At 45.4% G+C, this 15,583-nt stretch overlaps 7 protein-coding genes across 7 annotated transcripts; all 7 read right to left on the reverse strand. All coding sequences in view use genetic code 12, as the record gives it.

Annotated features, from left to right (window-relative positions):
• Positions 1–401: 401 nt before the first annotated feature.
• CXQ85_000547 (uncharacterized protein) lies at positions 402–1,637 on the reverse strand (the record flags this gene model as incomplete). The annotated part of the gene is made up of 1 exon (XM_025484290.1): positions 402–1,637. The coding sequence occupies one exon, from the start codon at positions 1,635–1,637 to the stop codon at positions 402–404; it is 1,236 nt and encodes a 411-aa protein (XP_025342505.1).
• Positions 1,638–3,312: 1,675 nt separating this feature from the next.
• MRS4 (Fe(2+) transporter) lies at positions 3,313–4,284 on the reverse strand (the record flags this gene model as incomplete). Its single annotated transcript, XM_025484291.1, has 1 exon — positions 3,313–4,284. One exon carries the CDS (start codon positions 4,282–4,284, stop codon positions 3,313–3,315), a length of 972 nt encoding a protein of 323 aa, XP_025342506.1.
• Positions 4,285–6,133: 1,849 nt separating this feature from the next.
• On the reverse strand, positions 6,134–8,542 carry CXQ85_000549 (uncharacterized protein; the record flags this gene model as incomplete). The annotated part of the gene is made up of 2 exons (XM_025484292.1): positions 6,134–7,865; positions 8,412–8,542. 2 exons carry the CDS (start codon positions 8,540–8,542, stop codon positions 6,134–6,136), a joined length of 1,863 nt encoding a protein of 620 aa, XP_025342507.1.
• A 108-nt stretch (positions 8,543–8,650) lies between these two features.
• Positions 8,651–9,688, reverse strand: CXQ85_000550 (D-mandelate dehydrogenase-like dehydrogenase; the record flags this gene model as incomplete). Its single annotated transcript, XM_025484293.1, has 1 exon — positions 8,651–9,688. The coding sequence occupies one exon, from the start codon at positions 9,686–9,688 to the stop codon at positions 8,651–8,653; it is 1,038 nt and encodes a 345-aa protein (XP_025342508.1).
• A 355-nt stretch (positions 9,689–10,043) lies between these two features.
• APE3 (Ape3p) lies at positions 10,044–11,615 on the reverse strand (the record flags this gene model as incomplete). The annotated part of the gene is made up of 1 exon (XM_025484294.1): positions 10,044–11,615. The coding sequence occupies one exon, from the start codon at positions 11,613–11,615 to the stop codon at positions 10,044–10,046; it is 1,572 nt and encodes a 523-aa protein (XP_025342509.1).
• Positions 11,616–11,842: 227 nt separating this feature from the next.
• On the reverse strand, positions 11,843–13,720 carry JEM1 (Jem1p; the record flags this gene model as incomplete). Its single annotated transcript, XM_025484295.1, has 1 exon — positions 11,843–13,720. The coding sequence occupies one exon, from the start codon at positions 13,718–13,720 to the stop codon at positions 11,843–11,845; it is 1,878 nt and encodes a 625-aa protein (XP_025342510.1).
• Positions 13,721–13,883: 163 nt separating this feature from the next.
• Positions 13,884–15,086, reverse strand: RPT6 (proteasome regulatory particle base subunit; the record flags this gene model as incomplete). Its single annotated transcript, XM_025484296.1, has 1 exon — positions 13,884–15,086. The coding sequence occupies one exon, from the start codon at positions 15,084–15,086 to the stop codon at positions 13,884–13,886; it is 1,203 nt and encodes a 400-aa protein (XP_025342511.1).
• Between the last annotated feature and the right edge of the window lie 497 nt (positions 15,087–15,583).

Genomic DNA, 15,583 nt, shown 5'->3' on the forward strand with positions numbered 1-15,583 from the left:
GAAAAGAAGGCCATTGTGTTTTGATTTTATGTACGATTGTTTACTTTGATCTGGAAAATTGTTCTTTCAAGTTTTATACAGATTTTATTGGCTCCAGGATGTCAATTGATGTCTTGAAGTTGGTCTACTAAATTGTGGAAAATGCACCTTCTCCACAGAGTAAGGGCTCTTGACGTAGCGTCATTTGACCAACCAGAAATCAATTGAGTAAAGAGAAAAGGGTACGTTTTGTTCTAAAAGAATTGAATACTTCGTGTTTACTGATTTGGCTCAGTACTTGGTTTGATTTCTGCAAATCAGCCTTACAGCTTTGGGTAGTCGCATGAACGAGTCAAGAGCCCAACAAGCCAAAACACTACGCTTCATATCCTTGAAAACAGCCATTTTTTTTCTTTTTCCTCTTATTTAAACACACGGTGGTCAGGCGTAAATTCAAAGCCACCATCGAATCCATCCATCAAGAAAGGCTCGCTTGAGAGCTTCAGCTCAATCAACAGACAAATCTTTTCCCTGTCAAGTCTCTTCACCACCAGTGGGGAGAGACCAGCTTCAGAGGCAATTGGGTAAATCCTTTTGGACTTAACTCCAATGAAATGGGCTTTATTCTCAATGATTCGGATATTCGCTATGAAAAGGTTCGCCATTATTTCCAGCCCAAGCTCGACCGCTTTGGTAAGGCCTTTAATAGAAGCACCACGCTTATCCAATATTTTCTCTCCATTTTCTTCATTGAGCTTTATTGATCCCTCGTCCAATTGCTTCCAGAGCTGTTTCAGTTCTTTTGCAAGCCGTTCTGATCTCTCAATTGTCTTGCAATATTCTGGATAGAGATCTGCCTTGGTATAGAAAGCTCCAAGGCGTACATTTAACTCCATAGATTCAATTGGAATGTTGAAGGGGTTCCTTACATTCATTTTGAGGGTATGGTCATTGGCAGGTGACATATTCAACTTCCTTAGTAACGTTGAAGCTTTCTTCTCAGTTCGAATGATCCGATCTAGCGCCATCTCCTCATCATGGCTTTTGCAGTCAAAACAGAAGGTAGCCTCCTTGACCAAAAATTCAAGGTCATCTTCAAAGGTATGTTTGAACAGGCTATTATATTCGTCAATAAAGTGAGGTGTCGAGTGCCTCAATGGGTCATATCTCGGTTTTGGTTTCTTTTTCTTATACTTATCCAAAAGAAGAATAACAATTTCATCCTTTGCATTAGTTTTCGGCCTTGTTTGTTCCCATTTAGTCTGCCGTAACACTTCGGACATCAACAAGGGAGCGGCCAGTCCAGAAGCAGGAAGTTCATCAGATCTCCTCAATTCCACTCTTGCGGGGTTCAGGGGTAACGGGGGAGGATTCATATCAAATTTATAGCTCTTGCTTGGGCGTTTCACAGGTATGAAGATATCTTCAGAGGGTTTAACGTCTTTTGGGTTGTCCTCAAGTTCTATTCGAATAATCGGATAATGCTTCTGGCTTTCAGGAACCGTCTCCTCTGAACGAAGACGACCATAAGTATCAACTATCAAATTATCGCCAGTAACGCTGTCAGCATAGCGATAGGCCCACTGAATAGGTTTCCTGGGTATCCAGACAGCACCCGGAGGCAACGACTGGACTCCTGAGATACAAGTGCCCACCATTTTCAAAAAGCGTCTTTTTTCCGTAAAAAACGACGATTTTCTAGGTTTTGAAATTGCAGAACTTTTCCCCAACCCCATTTTAACCCCCTAGAAGTACCCATTCCACACCAAATCACCATTTTGCAGCCACTAGGCTCATATACTAACCTACGTTTAGTCACCTGACTTTTGCTCCTCTGGCGCAGCGGTCAAAAGCTTCCTCGCAGCAAGCCGCAAGTACCCGCACACGAAACAGGCTCGATTTCGACCCTGGGCCCAAAAAGCCACCGGCGGGTGGGAAATTCGGTGATTCTCCCCATCCCTCTTTCCCTCTTCCTCGTGGAGAAGGAAAGCGATTCCAATGCTCCTGAGAGCTTCCTGGGCGTAGAAAGTTACGCTGGGCGTCGCCATCAGAAACTGAGCTGGGGTTTCTTCCTCTGGAAGGGCTCTGGCATGGGAGGCGGCGCGGATGGTTGGTCTTCTGCTTTCGAGTGGAAAGGCTGTTGAGTGCAATTTGCGGCCTCTGGCACCCGATACCGATCAATGCTGCGAGTGGGCCTCTTCTTTTTGGAGGGGGAAGAGGTTGTTTTTTAGAGGGAGAGAGGGAGAGAGGGAGGGTGGGAGGTTGGATTTGGTAGAGGTGAAGTGGTCGTTTTGCAGCCATTCTGGGGGCCGGTCTGGGTGTCCAAGAGAAGGTGGTTTCTGTAGTGTCTGTCAACGACTTTTTGTTGGAGTTCGAAGTAGTGAATCACGAAAATTAGAGAACAAAGATACGGTTTTTATAGTGGGGGAGGCGCCGAGAACTCTGGACGATGCTTTGTGGATGCTTCTCTGGACTGGGATGGGTGCGAGGGCAGACAAGAACACACATAAAGCATTCAGTTATTCATGTTATATCTTATGTTTCGTTCTCTTTGCAAAGGTAACAAATAATTGAATATCTCTTAAGCGTTATTTCTAATTTTGAAACTATGGTAACTTTCAGTCATTGACTCATGGAGACTGAGTAAGATATACTCCAACCTTACCATGCCCCACTGTTTCCTTTCACTTCACTTATTACAACTGAATTCATATTACTCCATTATTTTTGGCGTTCTTAAGCTACATGACCAGAAATACCCGAATTAACATTCCCTTAAAGTGAAGAATGTGGCATAGTACATCTTTAGCAGGAGGCAGCACTACATCAGCACCAGCCATGGCACTGTAAAGTGAACATGAAATCAATTAAAAAATTGCTTCTCCCTTTCTGGGCATTCAAGTTTCCCAACCCCCAATCACAAACCAACCAATCAAAAATCCCCTTTTTGTTTGTTTATCTTATCCATCTGTACTTTTCACCCTTCCTGGGGTTTTGCAACCGGATGTGCAGAACTGCTTGTTGATGCGAACGATCAACTCTACCACTTACTGGCTCTTCTCCACCAATGATCATTGCCAGTATACGGCGGATCTTCGCCTCGTTTCGTACCGAGGAAGAGGAAAGGTCATATTCACGTTCTGCGTTTTTCAACCTTCTTGGGTTCCTCGGGCTGTGCGTGATGTTCTCCTTCGTGGCCCAAAAGCTCTCCAAACAAGCATAAACTACATGAAATATTTTTTTTTTTGGTGATTTCATCATCTACATTAGCATATGTACAGTAAGTCCTAATATACAAGTGGTCTGTGAAGCATTTTTTAGTCTGTAGCGGGATTAGTCTCTCAACAAGACCTCCTTGGCCATCTCGTAAGCTGTCCAGGAAATGGCAGTGGAGGGCACGTTGAAAATGATTCTGGGCTTAAGACCACGAGTAAAAGCACCGATTCCGCCTTGCTTGAACAAGGCCTTGGAGGCGGATACGAAACCATTGACGGATCTCAACAGCTCGTTCTGAGACACACCTCTGGTTTGCAAGGCAGTCTTGATACAGTCCAATGGGTTGGTCAAGGCAGCAGCAATACCACCGGCAATACCACCGGAGATACAGTGGTAGTATGGGTTGTATTTGTTGTCTGGGTTCAACACCTGCGACAGGTATTCGTAGAAACCAAAGTTCAAGGCAGCAAAGGGAATGTTGGTGAAAAGCGTCGTTGGGTATGAAATAAAGAACGCAGACAAACCTTCCTTACGATAAATCTGGCCGGCAGTCTTCATTAGTTTGGCGGAATTGGACTGGGAGGATTCCACAGCAGCGGTGGAGGTACCAAGCTGCATTCTCTGCTTCAACACATCGAACGGCGTCATCAAAGCATCAGAGGCCACAGTGGCAGCAATACCGGCACCCAGGGCAATCAAGGGGTGGGACTCGTCGGTGACAATCTTGGTGGTCTTGGAGTCAGTCAAACGGTTCACCAACATGGTCTTGGTAGCTTCGAAAACCGAAAAGTAGACGGCGTGAGCTGGACCAGCACCCAAGACAACCGAAGAAACACCTCGCCACAAAGCGTAGGCGCCCTCCAGGCTGGAAATCTTGGAGATGGAGCCAATGACCGACTTGCTCAACGGCTGGCCCGACGCTATCATCTGCATTCTGGTCTTGATCGAATCGATAGGGAACATCACCGTGTGCTCCATGATACCAGCGAAGGCACCAGCCAGGAGATGAGCTGCTATGCTAGCATCATCAGGCAAGGCCTCGTAGTCGATTTCGATGGGCTCGCTGAGCATGTGAGGGTTTTCAGCCATGGCAGCAAGAGCAAAGGAAATAGATTGGACGTGGGGAGATTAAATAAAATAAAAAAAAAGCAACTGAAAAGCGACTCTGGGCAACAGAATGAGCCAGGATGCTGGGAACGGGGAAATGAAGGCGTAGGCCAAGTGGTGTTTGTTCGAGAGAACGGTAGTGGTAGGAAAAGGTGGATGAGTTGAGAGTCGGTGGTTCGTCGGGTCCGAGAATTTTTCAGGCCCGAGCGCCTGGACAGAGGAGGAAAGAGCAGGTCAGGGAACCCCAGCTGACGGAGAAAAAGCAACCAATGGGGGAATAAAAGAAATTTGGCAGGGGTTTTAGTACCAGGAAATATTCTGCCTTTGCTTACGGTTTGAATTTATTTGGTTTGGAAATATTGGTTCAAGCTTAAACGAGCTCTTGCTGGACTGGAGTGAGGTAACTCAGCATTCGCAGCCAGCCAGGCAACGAACCAAGGTGGCTCAGTGGCTCAGTGCAACAAGTGAAAGTTCAGGCAATCCAACCAAAGAGAAAAACAAAGGAATCGCTGACTATGAAGATTGAGAGCTTTTAGTATACTTTCTTCCTCCTTTTCAGACTCTTCCAGGGACTCCTGGCTGCAGCGGATTTCGCAGCCAAGACTGAAAAGACCACAAAGAGCACAGAAGGAAGCGATGGGCAACACAAGGCAAAGGCGCCAAACTAGCGTTTCACGGAAAAACCCCAGGCATCGAAGAAGCCGACTTTTGAGGTAAATGACAATATGGGGGCTTCAATACATGGCGAAATAACACTACTTTTTGTAATCCCATGCTTTCCTTTATTTTTCACTTGCAGCCGTTTAGAGGATTTTGCGGGCCCGCCAGCTGGAGTTAGTCAGTGTATTCTGCCGCAGGGCGATTGTTGGCTATACAAAACGAGAAAAAGGAAAAATGCATTTTTCGTTGGTGTACAAGGAATTACGTTTTTTCCGTTTTCTCTTTATTTTTTGAAGAGAGAGGTGGTAGTTTTATGATTGGAGATTAAATAAAAAGGTAACTTCTTGTGGATTTTGGCAAAACGTTGGTGGTTTCTTTACCGTTTCGAGTTATACTTTTTCCTTGCAGAGCCGAGGCCGGAGAAGCTTGCGGTAGGATTTTTTTTTTTTTTTTTTTTTTTTTCAGCCAGTGGGCCCTCACATGGAAAATGCGGGGGGACAGTTTAACCAGCGAACCTTTTTTTTTTTTTTTCCTCATCCATTTAGTTTAAGCTTCAGCCGTGCTGGAGCCGTTTCTCCGGCGGATGTAAAGAATCTAAAACTGATAGACAAACAGGGGCTCTGAAGTTAAAAGAATGTCGTTTTTTGCCACAAAGAAATTGACCTGAGCTGACGTTGGTGACTTGCCGAAACTCGGCTGGCTCGTAAAGTAGAAATTGCTCGATTTGCGTTGGTTCATGGTAGATGGTTAATTAGACGTTTGTTGTTCTCGTACTTGGAAGAACATTGAACAATGGAGATTAATTAGCGGAATTTTGCTTTACGGTTACTAGTCTTCGTATTTTGAAGCGTAGAGGTAGGCGTCTAATGAGCTGTCTTACTAGAGTAGCACATTTGGTTGCAAACACTGCTTTGGCTATTTTGATGCTCTCTTCGTCATACGATAAATTAGTCGAACCACCAGCTATTCGTTTAAGACACTCATGATATCACAGTGTGGACAAACACTTTTGTTCTCCTACCAATAATACCCATTAGTCATTGTCTTGGTCTCTTGTTTCCTGTCATCTTCGATTCCAATTCTCTCAATTAATTGTTCCAACGAACTTCAGTTAGTCTTCCATTTTTATCTATCTATGTATTATCCTTCTATATTTCATTTCCCCATTTTTCTAGTCCACAGAGATGGTCAGTGGTATCCTTGAACAGTCGCTTAATGTGTTTTCTTTTTGACTCCCTTTGCTGCCTGGTTTTTTTGAACTGGAAGGCCCAATGGCTTGTAGTCTGACAGGAAACGTATTTCCTGGTAGTTCAGACATTGAGTCGAATTGGCTCACCATGTTTCTGATAAGCTTCCCAGGTATCTTCTTCTTCTGAGCAGATTTTAATAATGTGGAAGTAGAGAACTCCGGCGATGTAATAGGCGTATGTTGTTGCCTCTGGAGAGATCGATCATCCAGCAGTGACTCCACGAATAATGAAGAAAGGGCACTGGCAATGTCAGAGGGCGAACCTGAGGACGCTATTGAACCAGAGCTGATTACTTCAGGAGAAGTTGTAGATTCTTCAGGAGATGATTGTTTGTTCCCCTGGCCTTCACCCCCAGTAGCGCAGTTAAGCCCCTTGATCGTGCTATCCTCTGATGCTGAACCATCTGGCAGTTCAGAGGCTATGGATCTGGCATCATCAATAGAGGGAGTGTGTCGAGTCACAAGAGTCACAGGTACTTCTTCAGGGACAATTACCAGGGTAATTTCATCAGATGGTTTGTTCGAACCACCTTCACTTTCTTCGCTTTGGTTATCCTCGTTTGCTTCTGGTAAGTCAATGTAAGCAGGGTCCAATTGATAAATAGTAGGTTCAAGCCATGGGTTTTCCGAGTCCTCTCTTTCTGGTAAAAGCAGCTCACTCGAAGGATAATTAGATTTAGTAGCCTCTTCATTGACTTCTGCCTCTTCCAGTAGCTGTTCAATCCGTGGCTCCTGGAGTTCAATCTCATACCTCAAAACCCGTGCTGCCTCTTTAAGTGCTCTCTTATCTCTAATAGCATCAACCTTCTTTCGTCCTTCAACCATACAATCCCATAGAATAGCACCTAGAACATCATGACTTAGGTTGGCACAGAGTTCCAGAAACTCCCAGCCTTCCACAAGTGCAAAAAACTGTTCTTTCTTGATGCACATTTCCTTGACCAAATTAAAGGCAGTTTCTTCAAATGCCTCTGGCAGGGCATCGAGATGCCTGCTCAATAATGCAGCAAAAAGGCCTTTCAACGCAGGCTTCACAATTCTAGCGATATCCTCCTTGCTTTGGAAGTAGTCTGGGTTTTTAGTACTCTCCTGCTCACTTACACTAGACTCAAACTTCAAGGAGGAAGTAGAAAAAAGCGGTGGCGGTAGGACTCTTTTGAAGCCAAAAGTTTGGCCAGTGCTGTTCGTAAAGCCTCTTCTGAATCTCCCTCTGAGCCTGACGGAGAGTCTGTAGACTTTTGAAACAAAGCGGTGCCCTAGAAACCTCAACGAAGTAGAATGACCATTTGACGAGTAACCAGATGCTTTAACTCTGAATGTTCTATCTCTCATTCGTTCTGGAGGAGGAAGTGTCACTTCTTCGGGTTGGTCGTCTTCGTGACTAGCAAGACAGTGGCAGCGATCAAAAGCTGCCTTAAAAACGCAGGGACAGATATGGAATGAAGGCTCCTCGTCTTTGAAAAGTGCTTCGTTGGACTCAGATGGGCATTCCAGAACGTCATCTGTTGAAGAGGACTTCTTCCTCGACTTCTTCCTGAACAGACTAGGCTGTCCATGAGGCTTCACATACTGGGTGATATCTTCACAATCAAATATCCAGTAAGGAGCAAGTTTAGAGGGCTTTGGCTTTTGTTTATCCCCAATCTCATGATGGCTGGATGGTGGGGGTGCTTGGTGGCTCATAGGGCTTCTCAACCCATCGCAGTGTATGGAGAAGGGCAGACCATCAGCCATTCCATGCCTATCAAGCGATACTGGACTCCTTAAGGGCTCAAAATGACTAGTTTGTAAAGTCGTTTCCCTGAGATTTTCCTCTTCCTTCAAAGGCCTAGTAATTGGGACACTGGGACAGTTACATGTCTCATTTGCAGCCATTCTTTCGCAGCCAGTGGTACCACCACCACCACCATCTCCAATTCCACAAGAAACAAACGATACCGAAGGAAAAGAGACGACTCTAGGGTATCCAAATCTCTGTCGGCAAGCTTTCTCTGCCTCTTTATTTTCTCTGGATGAGTGGATGGGACACAATGGCTGGTGGTAGCTCACTGGACTTTGGCATGGATGAGAAGGTTCTGGTTGAATGGAGCCAGGGAGAAGTTCCCCTGAAGCGTTGAATGATTGCAATGAAATGAATGGCAGAGTTTGACCAGCTTTACTCCCTTTAGTTTCTTTATGGGACGTTTCTTGGACTTGGGACGGGTTTCGAAGACCAGAGTTGGTATTGTCACTCTGAACCTTCCGGTTCTGAGACATTGGATGGATCACCTGGCCCAATTCTTCTTTGGACATCTGGCAACGATGGATAACTGCCCAATACGGTTCTGACATTGGAGATATGAAGAAATGAAGTGGTTTGTGTAAATGCGCTGCTTCTCCACATTTCGTTCTTCGCAGTCTACAAGACGTATCCTTTAATGAGTATTTCTATAAATATGATTATGCCCTAGCGGGATGCTTGAAGTCAATATCTTTTTGTTCTGGAACGATCGTCAAAAGCTTACCGGTTTTGATCTGGTGTTCAACGTTGGCCACAGTGAACTCTTCCATGTTCTTGAGTGCTTGCTTAGTCCAAGTACCCATATGAGGCAAGGAAACAACATTAGGCATCTCGTACAACTCCTTAGGAACCTCTGGCTCGTGCTCGAAGACATCAGAACCGAAAGCGCCGACCTTGCCCAGCTTCAACTCTTCAATAAGCACCTTCTCGTCAATAATGGCGCCTCTAGCGGTATTGACGATAATAACTCCATCCTTCATCTTAGAAATGACCTCTTTGTTAACCAAGTGATGCGTCTTTGGGTTCAAAGGAACCGAAACGATCAAAACGTCACTCTGTGCCAACAACTCGTCAAATCCCACATACTGCGCTTCACCCTCCAAATCAGCATCAAGCCTGGAACGGTTATAGTAAAGGATCTTTTCGAATCCGAAAGGCACCAAACGGTCACGGATAGCACGGCCAATTCCGCCCATACCCAAGATACCAACAACCTGGCCCTCGGGGTCCTTACCTAACTTTGCACCTCTGCCAATGTCTGGGTTGGTCCACTTGCCCTGAACCAAAGCGTCATGTCCGATTTGATAGTTTCTCATGGTAGCAAGTGTCAAGTAGACAGCAGTGAGAGCAGTAGGAGCCTCCACAGGCACCGTAACATTCGAAAGCTGAATATTTCTATCAGTCAATGGCTGTGGATCGACCTGGTCATAACCAGCTCCATTGTGGGAAACTGACACAACAGAGTCAGGCAAAGCAGCGATGATTTCGGAGTCAAAACGCCCGGTCTGCTCCACACTTGGGAAAGTACGAACAATGTTGGTCACGTTCGTATACTTCGTTTTAAGATCCTTCAAAAACTCCTCTCTTGTCTGAGACTCACAGTCCACCACGGTAGCGATTTCCTTCAACTTATCCCACTTTTCAGTGGAGAAGGGCCACTTGCCTAATCTAAGCACAACGGGTTTTTCGGCAGTCATTGAGGAGAATAGTCTATAAGAAAGCTTTGAGAGATGACTTCTCATTCAGAAAAAGGGACTTAAGCAATTGGGAGCAGTCGGCAGGCCTTTTATACTTCCTCAGCTCGCGGGGTTGATGTCTATTCCCCCAAAGCGGTGTGCATTCACCGCGGAACTATGGCGCACATCGCAAGAGTTAGACAGAGATAAGCGTGCGCCCCCACGTTTAGTCTTGGGTGCCCCCACGCTGGACACTAGCCGTTTGGATAGTCAAGGACGAGTTTGTGGAGGGCCTTGTGGAGGGACTCGTGGGGGAGAAAATGTTTTTGGGGTACACGGCAATTGGCATTTATTCTAGACTATGTTTTGAATTTCTTCAAAAGATGAGCTTGGAGCCGCGGTATGGGAAGCTGTCACTGATCTTGCCCACAGATTCAACAGTGACATTGCCAGTTTCTCTCTCAGGGAAGCCCTCGAAACTCTTGGCGTAAGTAGCAACAGAGTGTGCAATCAACTTGGTGTTAACCAACCAGGCATCGTAGTCGGGGTTAGACAAGTCATCGCACAACTGGTGGTAGCATGGGTCGAACCATTTGCCGGCCTCACCGCCAAACTGTTCCTGACCCTTCTTAGTCTTGACCTTCTCGGCACCAGTAGCAATACCACCAGCTGGAATGCCAGCATCAATGAATCCAACGTAGTCACTTCTGCCATCAAACTCGATCAAGGTGTAGTTTAAGCCCTGCTCCTTGTACCATTTGATGTAAAGATCCTTCAAATCACCAGATCCGTTAGGGTGGTCCTTGTTGTTAGCATCGTAGACTTCGTATTCGTAGTTTGGAGAAGCCATCATGTCGTAGTCCATGAACAATCTGATCTTCTGGTTCTCCTCTGGGGTAAGAGCCTGAGCGTAAGCGTAGGAACCCAAAAGTCCTTCCTCTTCGGCAGCCCACCAAGCAAAACGAACAGCGTTGTTGACCTTGTACTTGGTCAATTGCTTAGCAACCTCAAGCAAAGAGATGGTACCAGAACCGTCATCGTTGATACCTGGACCTTCAGCAACAGAGTCAGAGTGAGCACCCAAAGAAACAACGTTCTCGTGGTCACCCTTGATAGTCTCAGCAACAACGTTAAGGGTCTTGATCTTCTTGACGTAAGAGTCGACATAGAGAGTGGTCTCAAACTTGTGCTTAGGGTTCTTCTTCAACTTGTCAATGTACTGCTGAGCATCCTTCTTGCTGATAGAAACAGTAGGAACCTCCTTACCGGTAGGCTCACCCAAAGTGCCGTGCAATGGGGTATCCTTATCGTAGATGATAAGACCAGCAGCACCAGCCTTACCAGCGTTGATGGACTTGTCACCAAATGCACACTCACCTCTCTCAACCAAGACAATGTTATCCTTGGTCAACTTCTTTGGGAAGTCAGAAACATCGCAACCGTAGTTCTCAGCCAAGACCAAGTTGGCGTTGATTGGAGCCTTACCTGGAGTTGGTGGAGTAAGCTGCAAAGCCAGCAAGGACTTTGGCTTGTCACCGTCAATCAAGAGCGAAACAGAGTTAACGCGGCCGTCAATGGCCTCGAACTTCTGAACATCAACAGTGTAGTAGTCGCTCAATTTGCCCAATTCGTGCTTGATGTAGGCAATTGTGGCCCAATGACCTGGAGAGCCAATTACACGAGTTGGATGGCCATACTTCTTCTCTGACTTTTGAGCAATTGAGTACAATTTTTCAGCTCTTTCTCTCAAAGCATCAGCAGAAATAGAAGCCTGCAACTTTTCAGTGTCAACTTCAGGCTTTCCCCATGGAGGCCATGGGAACTTCCAAGAAGAGGTGATAGGCGATTGGAGGTCAACGTCGCCAACGATGATTTCATTGAAAATGTCGATTGGGGAGGCAGCAGCTGCACCCAATATAGCGAGTGAGGTGGCAATGGAAAGCTTCATATTAACGTAAGCTCAAGGAATTGCCAATGATGAAGAAGAAGAAAATCTTTAGAAAGCGTTATTAGGCCATTCATATGGCAGCAAAACACCCGTGCACCTTAAGCCATGGCACCTGATAATGTATGGCTTTGAGCGGCTCACCGGTGAGATATTACAATAGCCGTGTGTCTGGTTATGACTCGATGTGTTATACGAGGACAATGGTTCTAGAATTTCTTATATACCCATTACTGTCTTCTCTTCTTTCTCTGCTTACCCTGCTGGAACCCATTGCCGCCAAATTTGAAGCCGCCGTTTCCAAAATTGAATCCTGAATTACCGAAATTGAAGTCAAAGCCAAAGTTAGGACCGCCTTGGAAATTGAATCCTCGGCTTCCTCCTCTATTTGGGCCCTGGGAATGGCCGCTACGGCCTTGGTCGTATTGTTCTCTCGATTCCTTATCAGAAAGAACTTCGTATGCCTCATTGATCTCTTGCATCTTCTGTTCCACTCCTTTCTCATCTAGATCTTCACCTTTATACTTGTCAGGATGGTACTTCAACGTCTGCGTTCTATAAGCCTTCTTTATGGTTTTGTCATCGGCGTCCCGCAGAATGTCAAGCACTTTGTAGTAGTCCTTCGAAGGGTCGCTTTGCATCCGTTGTTGCTGCTGCTGTTGCTGCTGCTGTTGACGGTACCAATGCTGTTGTTGTTGCTGCTGCCTCTGCTGCTCCTTATGGAACTTTGCTTGTTGTTGCCTCTGCTGCTTCTGCTGAATCTTCTCAATTATACTCCATCTTTTGCGGAACGCATCTGTCTTGCCCACATGTTTGCTGAACTGGGAAAGTAGCTTCTGAGCTTCCGCATAATTCTTCTTCTTGAGCTCCTCGTCAATACGAGCAGCATGCTTGGGGAAGAAAGGCAGACCAGCATCCTCCACTGCTCCATCACAGTACAACTTGCAATCTGTTGACTTCTCTGAGTAAAGTGCTGCTTCACACCGAAGACGGGTCAAGTCTCTGTAGAACTTTAGACTCATAAACAATTTTTCATTGCCAAGCTCTTCATCAGCAAAGCCATTGGCCATCCAAACAAGGTAGTCAAAGTTATTCTTCACAGAAGAAGGAACATTCTTGAGCTCACGCTTAGGCGCTTTGATTGGATCCTTATTCAAGAAGTCATGGATTTGCTTCCAGTCAAACAGAAACGTTTGGTACTTCTCATCGCTGAGATCACTGAACTCGTCAGAAACGGGGTATAAATAGCCATCAAGGATAGAGTACTCTTCGAGCAGTTTCAAGAAACCTTGAAGACGTGCAAATGCCTTGGAAAGTGAACCACATTGCTTGTTCTCATTGTCAATCCTCAAACAGTTCTTCACTGCATTCCATGCATCTTGGTAATTTGACTGAGTGAAAAAGAGGTATTTGGCAAACTCATTGTACCTTCCCAAATCCTTCTGTGGAGCCTTCTTAAGCAAATTCGAATAGTCGATTAACATGCCCGTGAACGCATCCTCAGCCAGTGCCTTATCCTTCTCCAAAGACTCTGCAGCCTTCTTCTTGCTACATATCAAATGAAGCTCAAAGACGGTGGGGTTCTCGGGCGTTAGAGGCTGAAGCGTCTCGTCCACAACTTTCAAGCACTCTTCAGCATCATACTTCTTCGTTTCGCCACCCAAGATGCCTTTAAGCTTATCAAAAGCTTTCTCCCACTTCTCCATCTGTGCCACCAATTCGCCGTCGCTCTTTCCATCTAAAACAGTTCTGGCAGCGGCAAAATCACCTCTTTTCACCATAATCTCCTTGTAAGTGTTCTTCGCAGGCTTCAAGTCTGGATCCAAGGCGAAAACCGCTTCTAGATCATCAATAGCAGAGTTCATCTTGTTCAAACTCATCTCGACAAGTGCTCTATTGTATAAAGCAGTGGCCAAAGTCTTTTCCAGAACCTTATCAGACAGACTTTGAAGGTCCAGGATCAACTTATCAAACTCATCTAGAACCTGGACTGTGGGACCTATGGATCTTAGAAGAGTCTGAGTTTCTCTGATTCTCGAGACAAAGTCCTCGGCAAATACCGTGGCTAGTAGCAGAACCAAGAACGTGACTAGCAAGATTCTAGCCATTATGTGAATAAATAGGGAGTTGTGGTTATGGGTATGTGGAATGCGAATGTAAATAGCTTGACACGTTAACGTTTTTCGCACCCATTTCCTACACTGGGGGGAGTAACTACAACATCTGGGGTTTTACATTAGATCATTTCTATTATGCCATTGCTGCCAGTGCTTACTTAAAGAGCTTGGCTAAGGAGACGGCACCTTCGTCGTTTCTCGACATCACCTTCGCCACCGCCAACTCAAAGTCCTCTTGCGTCACATGGATTCTTCTTTCTCTCAACGCGTACATGCCTGCTTCCGTACAGACACCCTTGACGTCAGCACCGGAACAACCGCCCATCTTTTCAGCGATTTTTCTCAAGTTGATACCTCTGGTCAAGTTCATTGATCTGGAGTGAATCTTCAAGATATCCGTTCTGGCGGTTACCGTAGGAGCAGGGAACTCAATCTTTCTGTCAATTCTACCTGGTCTCAACAAGGCAGGATCCAAAATATCCAATCTGTTGGTGGCCATAATGATTTTGATGTCCTTGGAGCTCTCGAAACCATCCAACTGGTTAAGCAATTCCAACATGGTTCTCTGCACCTCGGAGTCTCCTCCAGAGGAGCCCTCCACTCTCGATGACCCAATAGAATCAATTTCATCCATGAAGATGATAGAAGGAGCATGTTCTCTAGCCATAACGAAAAGCTCACGCACCATTCTGGAACCTTCACCAATGTACTTTTGCACCAACTCAGATCCAGACACTCTGATGAATCTACAGTCGGTGTGGTGAGCAACCGATCTGGCCAAAAGCGTCTTACCTGTTCCAGGAGGACCATACAAGATAACACCCTTGGGTTGTTCAATACCCAAACTCTCGAAAAGCTCAGGATGCTTCACTGGCAACTCAATCACTTCTTTAATTTCCTTGATTTGCTTGTCCAAACCACCCACCATATCGTAAGTAGAGTCTGGAACCTTCTCAAGCATCATCAAAGACACCAATGGGTCAACCTTGTTTGGTAAGATCTTGTGCAAGTCGTAAGAGTCAGCCTTTAGGCACACTCTTAAAGATGGTGTCAATTTCTTGATGTCGATATCTTTGGTCACATTGACGATATATTTGCCCTCAGGGTGGATCTTCACAAGCACTTTCTTCAAGCCCATAACTTTGACAACCTCACCAACGTAAGAGCCTGGTTCTTGGAGTAGTCTCAACTCGTCTTTCAACTGACGTACTTTACTGTTGAGCTTGTTTCTTTGAGCTTCCAATCTTCGTAAGTTCTGGGTGGTATTTTGGATTTTGATTTCCGTATCTTGTATCTGCTGCTCGAAGTAAGGCTTAATGCCTCCTTCATGGACATAGGGCGTATCAACTGTGGTCATTTGGGAGATTGATTGGAGTTGACTTTGGCTTACTACGAGGTTTGCCTTCTACGCTCACTTCCACACGACCAGTGTTTCAAAATGTACTGCAGGTAGTAGTCACCTAATCCACTGGCCCAGTCTTCACAAGACCTCTAATATAACTATTTAGAGAAATTAAGACGGAGATTTTAATTAGAAGATATCCATTGAAGAATGAATCGAAGTACACTTTGACTCCTTTGGGTGTTATAGAGTGGTTTTATAATAGTATCACGTGACCAATATCAATTTTAGACCAACGACGACACAATTATAAACTACAGTGTCAGAAACCATGCTATGGGTGAACGATGGTTCATGTAGTAGCTCCCTGGTACTGGAAGTGCCAGCTTGAGTATTTTATGAACCTTGTGTCCAAAAGTGTATGCTAACACATGAAACGTACACAGTAGTCACCCAAAGCAACGGCCATTTACACATCCTATTTTTCTTTTGGATATGACTAAGTTTATACT

Source organism: Candidozyma haemuli (assembly GCF_002926055.2).
Source record: "Candidozyma haemuli strain B11899 chromosome Unknown A_2014730914, whole genome shotgun sequence".
NCBI lineage: Eukaryota > Fungi > Ascomycota > Pichiomycetes > Serinales > Metschnikowiaceae > Candidozyma > Candidozyma haemuli.